At 33.8% G+C, this 7,121-nt stretch overlaps 1 protein-coding gene and 1 long non-coding RNA gene across 2 annotated transcripts; both read left to right on the top strand.

Moving 5' to 3' along the window:
• Positions 1-414: 414 nt before the first annotated feature.
• On the top strand, positions 415-1,697 carry LOC124412119. The gene is made up of 3 exons (XR_006929763.1): positions 415-550; positions 1,315-1,371; positions 1,539-1,697. It is a non-coding gene; the product is annotated as an uncharacterized LOC124412119 (long non-coding RNA).
• Positions 1,698-3,408: 1,711 nt separating this feature from the next.
• LOC124412112 lies at positions 3,409-6,488 on the top strand. Its single transcript, XM_046891742.1, has 2 exons — positions 3,409-3,613; positions 3,951-6,488. Exons 1-2 carry the CDS (start codon positions 3,572-3,574, stop codon positions 6,075-6,077), a joined length of 2,169 nt encoding a protein of 722 aa, XP_046747698.1. The 5' UTR covers positions 3,409-3,571; the 3' UTR covers positions 6,078-6,488.
• Positions 6,489-7,121: the final 633 nt, after the last annotated feature.

Raw genomic sequence — 7,121 nt, 5'->3', positions numbered from 1 at the left:
GTATAAATTGTCTTTTTGGAAAGTTCCAGCAGCATGATTGAATCTGTATTTCCAAGACTACGAATCTCTTCAAGAAACATGGCTGACAGAAAATTATCGCATAAGCAAATAACCGTACAAATAAATTCCTAAATAATTCCAAACAATCGAATCCTTATCCATGGCAAATAGAACCAGCTATAGTCATGCTCTTCAGGATATCGCGGTTATCTGTAATAAATGTACAGAGTTCGTCCACGATGGGTTTCAAAGAAAGAAGATTCTTGTGTCAGTCAAAGTATACCCAGGTACCTATATATATACAACAACGCAACGACGTTTGAGATGTTTGAGAGCACCATTGCACGTTGCACTGCGGTCAGTCGTTGCGCACGAGACGATTATTCTCAGCCAAATGGGAGGGGGGATGCTGAGCAATATAAATACGATCACCGATCGGTGGATTCATCAGACGCGGAAGTAAAGAAGTGACTCGAACGTTTGTGAGCGATTCTAAAGCAAGCCTAAATTAGCATCAAGATGCCGGCACCGGGTTGTGACAAGAGCTCAGGTAATTATTTGTGTTTATAATTCATACGAGTTGAATCGGTAATGAAAATAGAATGTACTTGAAGTTTGTAACGATAATGTGATTATAGATTTTTAGGAAAAATCGTGATATCGTAACTTTAGGCTTGTCTGAAATTCGGTGTAAATAGCGATAAAATCAAATATTATTCGTATCTGGCTTTATCAACTACTTCAAAGTCATTGTATTCTAACGTTGCAAAACAGTGAATTTTTGCCTCCATATTTCGTTGTTTTAACTTTACTAACTTGAATGTATATCGTGAAATAAACTGATTTATATACATAGAACTGATTGCGAGAATTGTGAAACCTGAGTTTTTCCGCGTTTTATTGTTACATTTAAGAATACAATTTCTGAGTCAGATAATTTTTTATTGCGATAAGAAATTTTCAAGATACAGAAAAGTTTCGTTTAAATTATTCAATACGCTTCAACATTCGTATATCGTGTTATCAATATTGTTAGAGAAAAAGTAATAATATGTAGAAAAATTTGAATTCGGTATAAGATACTATTCTTTAAAGAATACTTAACTAATTAAGAGAAAATGGCAAATATTTTGCACCATTTGCAAAAGGCAATGATCGATTGTTGTGAAGTAAATTCGTTCAATTCACCCGTTGACAATTACGATCAGTGATTAATTGGAATGGAATTGGAATATTGAAATTCTTCTGCAAACCTCCCGTAAACCAAATTACGAATAATATAAACCCTAATTAAAGAAATATTTTCTATTCAAGGTTCATGCCAAGGCTGCAACTGTGGAGGAAGCTGTAAATGCAGCAGCGGTGGAGCAGGTACAGATTGAATTTTGTTTTACTTTGTGAATTTATTTTTTTCACGATTATTTACTTCACTATATCGACACGCATAAATCCGTACTGAGATACTAGATTGAAATCATAGTATATAAAGTTCGCCAACATTATATTAATACTTATTTATAAATTTGCGTGGATTTCAGGCAGCTGCAGTTGTCCACAGGGTGGAAAATGCTCCTGCACCGGATGCAAATAAGCGGCTCTCCCAGACTTTTTGGAACAAGATTTTATCTCGACATATAGATACTATCGCTATTAGAATATAGATTAAATACAATGTGTAGTATCACATTGTATAGTAAGCAAACCATATCAAAATATATTATTTGATTGGCTGTATACAATAATCAAGGATTATTGTTCTGTGATGTTGTTTAAAAATAAATGATTAACACTACAATTGTGTCATCAAATTCTAGCGTAGTTCATTGCAGTGTGATTAACAGAAGCTTACAGCTTCACGTGACGATTATGGACAATCTTCTCTGATTTTATTGCAATTATAAAACTAAGGAATATTCTCACAGTTACAGAAAAAAAACAGTTTAATATTCGACCAAATTTTTTTTTTTTTTTTTTTTCTGTTAAGGTTCTTTGTTGACCTTCGACTTTAAATAACTTTTGAAAGAGCAGATTTATAAGTAAAATGATAAGTTTTTTAAGGTCCTTTATTTACCTTTAACCTTTGGACAAAATATTATCTCTACTTTAAGTGCTTAGTTGCAAGGATTACTTTCAGATTTATAGATAACAGCATAAAACAATTTCGTTCAGATATTTCTACAAAATAGTCACTACTAATTGCCATTAGTAACATATGTATTCCGTAACGATATGCAGTCAGGAACGATTTTCGTACAAGAATTTTTCAATTTCATATATTATCATCGTACTTACCACCAGTATTATATTTTATTAAGAAAATCTAACTTTGACTTGTTGATGAACAAAAAAATAAAAATAAAAATAAAAAATAAATTAAAACTAAATGCAAATATTCGAAATTTCAATATTTTATAGCTATTCAGGAAACTTTTTCTCAATATACGATCGAAAATAATCAAACAGTGGGAAAAAGTTTAGAAATCATAATTTTCGACGTGGTACATCACTCGCATAAAATCTCGAATAATTCGTGGGGTTAATATACATCTGAATCAATGAGATCGGAACTCAATGCAAATTAGACGATCATCTACGAGGAACTAATTCTTTCTTTGTAAACTCTGTATTTCGCGCTTCGACGCAAGCAAACAAAGTATATCTTAATAATACTTCAGTAAACGTCAAGGAATTTATTCAGAACGCAAATAAGACATCGAATGCAATTACAACTTAACTCGAGTTAAGTTTTGGCAACAAAAAACTGCGTACAAAGTATTCAATCAGTTGCATATCAATACAGGTATTGATAACTAATAAACTTAATTCACAGCAGACTTTTTATCTACAGATTCAGACTATGCATTAACGTTGTTACGAAAATTGAAAAAGTTTAATAAATAGTACCTAAATTACTAGCACCTTTGCGGTTTCCTTCACGCAGATGCCTTCGTGTTTGTCGTGAAAAAAATATTCTGCCTAATTGCGTCGATAAGACAAATCGAGGCCGATCGGATCTGGCCTTTTCAAACGCTTATCGCCACGCTTTAACTTGTATCGCTTTAATCAAGCCGCGCACTTTAATTACACACAAAAACCCATTATCAATGCGCAATTGAACAACGCACTTACAAAATTGATTCAACTTTTTATCACCTCCGTGAACGCAGCAGCAAATCGGTGTTGATCGCTTTGAATTTACGTAGCCAACTTCATACCAATCGGTTTTCGCGCATGCGCATCAGCCAAACAATAACTCAACTGTTTCTTCGCGCCGCTTCGAATTCATTGCCTTGAATACAGCAGCGAATCGTTGTTCGTAACTTTGAATTTTTACTTTTTACGCCTAACTCCGCAACCAACGATAACTTCACACAATCGAAGCTTGAGCATGCGGACGAGTGGCGACACGCGAAGTAAATATAATAACAGAAGCAAATTGATGTAAACTTTGCATTTTCTGATTCACCGCCGATGTTCTTATGTCATATTCAAATCGAATAATTTGTCTTAAAACGATGATGTGACGATCTTTAAGGACGCTGGATGTCTGGTATATTGAATTAACAGAAACATGTTTGAGGAGGAAGATTTCGATCTGGCCGATCTGGACGAGGTAACTAACCTCAAATTTACACTAATTTCATATAAAATTTTGCACACTCGCGCAATTCAGGCCAACTTTACTTCACTTGATTAACAATCTTACGCATTTTCTTAACTCTCCAAGTACTTAAACATTACTTAAATGATTTATCAACAATGACAATGAAAATTTAAAAGTGAAATCTGGATGAAAAGCTAAGAGTTAATAAATGCTTTTCATAATACGGTTTTCAATGGTTTTTTTTTTTTTTTTTTTACTATACATATTTTTTATACTCCTCTGTCACTGAATGTTTTTCCAATAATCGCTGTCGTCTAACCTTGTCTAATAATGTTTTTAACTCTAGGACTTCCTTAACGACGCTTCGCAGAAAGTACCACGGCACCAATCTGAAGCCACGTCCGAAGAGAAAGGAATCAGTTTTAAAAGATTCAAGAGTGACGAACATGTTCCAATGGATGCCAAGTCTGAAACTACTGAATTGGCAACGATTAGCACCAATGCCGTTGGCGGGAACAAGGACAGGACAAGTTTGCTACTCGAAAGACTCAAACAGCGCAAGAATGTAACCTCGAATAGAAATATACAGCGGAACACAGTTGGCGCTGATAGCCAAAGTTTACATTCAGAGAAACCAAATTTGTTCAACAAACCATTGTCACATCGGACAAACATTGACTCTAAAATGAATTCAATTTTAGAAAGACTTGGGAAGGCTAACCCGAAAAGTAGTTCTTCCGGTAGTTCGTTTAGCTCGGTAGAAACATCTAAATTTACCAATATTAGTCACGTTGACACGGTAAACAGTTTCAAATCGAAACTACCTGAAAGTACTGTAAAATCTCCTATGAAATTCGGTAAACCAGTTTACAATAAGCCTGTAACTTTGATCAGAAAATTTCCAGGACCTGCCGGCTTACTACCAGATTCATCGTGCGAAACAATTCCACTGTTTATCCCTGATTCCGCTCATCTCGAAGATAGCAACGATAGTATGGATAATATGAAAACAGTCGACAACAACACATCTGTTTTCTCAGAATATTGCTCACAGAACACCACGAATTTATTCTCCGAAGGCGCATGGCAACTACTGCTGAGCGATTTGACTGAGGGTTTTTTCGATGATCATGAAATATCAACTGTGAAAAAGAAGCTTTCGGCTAATTCGTACAAAAACTGTAAAATACCATTTCTAGCAGGGGTGGTACAACGGGTTGACTTTAGTCGACCGGATCCTTTGGTAGTTTTAAGAGATTGCACGGGTACGATCGAAGGAACGATATCAAAAGATATTTTAGTCAAACATCCTTACTTCGTAGACATTGGTACTGTTCTGTTTTTGGGCAATGTTCCATTCCTAACTGTAGGAACTTACCTGAAAAAACATCATTTCATTGTCATGATGAAAAATGTTGTAAACGTCTATACAAAAAAGTCTAAAACTTTCACGACATTGGAAATGAATGCTAGATTAGAAAGTTTGAAAAGTCAAAGTCATTCCTTGGAATCTGTTGGTAACCGAGCATTCAATAGTTTATGCTCTTCAAATTCTAATGTAGGAAGTAGATTGTGTAATGAACGTACAAAGACATTTGAAAAATCGAATCCACAATCTTGTCTCAGCAACTTGAAAAATTGCACTAATATTGACGACAGCTTAAATTATACTGCCAAGCACAAAAACAACAATGTTAGACAATCGGTAGAAACAAGCAATTTTTCAACTGTTACAAAACAACAAACAAATTCAGAGGACCCGAAAAATTACTCAAGTAAATGCGGAAATCCACCTTATTTAGATAATAAGGAAAATTCTCACACTTTGAAAGATAATGAAAATTCTTCTAAATGTATTATTAACAAAAATGTCAAGTTTGCCTTCGAGTCTGACGACTTTGATGATGAATTTTCTGCTTCCTTTCTTGATATTGATGACGAACTGGTTTCGCAAGTTATAACAAACACTGATTCAGTTACTCACAAAGAAATCGAAACAAAGAGCACAATTTCAAGTAAACAGCATACAGTTAAATCCAAAACAAATCCTGTACAGTGTGTTGCTGTGCAATCAAGTGTCAATTCAATTAAAGAAAATGAATCTGTTCCAAAAGTTTTCAGCTCATGCATTAATAACGTAGAGAAATCTGTAACAAATGGAGAAAAAGTAACAGTTGTTTCAAGAGTTAATGGGCAATCGAACACGTCCAAAGTTTCTGAGACTAAGCTCAAATTAGCTATGTTTAGAAGCAATGATGACTTGACTCCGCCCGATTATGAAAATATTAATACTACTTTAGCTCATAACGAAAACGTAAAAAAACTTGAAGATAAAAATAATGAACGAGATAAACCAACTTCCACATCCAACTTTATGTCTCATATAGCAGATGATTCGGACGAAGAATTTCTTTCTCAACTGGACGTGGAATCTATTGTTTCACGCTACAACAAACTGAGTAACGTGAACTAATGAGATGGAGACTTGATTAATTATATCAGAAACGTTTGCAAATAATGATGATGACATAAATTCTATATTAAGTACACAAGCTGCTACAGACATCTGTAATGATTATTATTAAAAATAACTGTAAACTCATCCTGAACGCAGGAAACTTTACTAAATTGTGATACTAGAAAAATAAATACCACATAGTTTAATTTCATAATAACGTTATACCGTTGTGTACAGGATTTATTATATGACTAGCTTTTATTTAGTCCTTGAATTTTGGATGAATCTGTATTTTGGTATGAAATAGTTCGATTATTTATATCCATACTTATTATAATAAGCTTATTATTCTGATAATGAAAGTAAGTAGATACATTAGCGAGAAAAAGAAAACCATGAAACATAAATCTATGTCAAAAATTGCGCTTTTATAGTGCGTTCCGATATTAGCTCCCAGTGCTGTGAACGATCTTGTATCTCTTTTGCGATTTTTTAGCGCTGCTCCCTAATTTCGCAATGCGCCCTGAATAGGTCAAAAAGTCTAATCAAATAAAATGACGTAAAATTGGTAATCAAACAGCACTCGGATTACCCAAACCAACCTACAACCTATTGGTGTATGATAGATATTGTCATCTATCTCGTATTGATTTAGTTTTTAAATAAAATATCGTTGAATAATAAAAGTGTAGATAATCAAAGTGTCGAAACACAATATCGAATTTTAAAAGACGCAAAAATCTATTTCAGAGATTTGAAAAATGCAAAAAGTAGAAGTACAAAAAGATGAAATTACAGAATTATCGAAATAAATAAAATTATATCAATCAAAAACGTGGAATCCTCAGAACTCTGAGCACGCAAAACGAAGCCTTCACTTTTCCTATAATTTTCCTTTTATCGCCTTTTACACTAAAGAAATAATTTTTTAAACCGGCCTTACTGTTTTTGAATTAGTTGCGCACATACGTAAAAACAAATAACTTCATGTAACGTATTTGTGATTTTTTTTTTTTATTATTGTTCAGCTTCAACTGAACAGATCGAGACGAAACGAAG

The sequence above is a fragment of the Diprion similis genome, chromosome 11 (assembly GCF_021155765.1).
Source record: "Diprion similis isolate iyDipSimi1 chromosome 11, iyDipSimi1.1, whole genome shotgun sequence".
Classification (NCBI taxonomy): Eukaryota; Metazoa; Arthropoda; class Insecta; order Hymenoptera; family Diprionidae; genus Diprion; species Diprion similis.
This window is presented reverse-complemented; position numbering and strand designations above follow the sequence as displayed.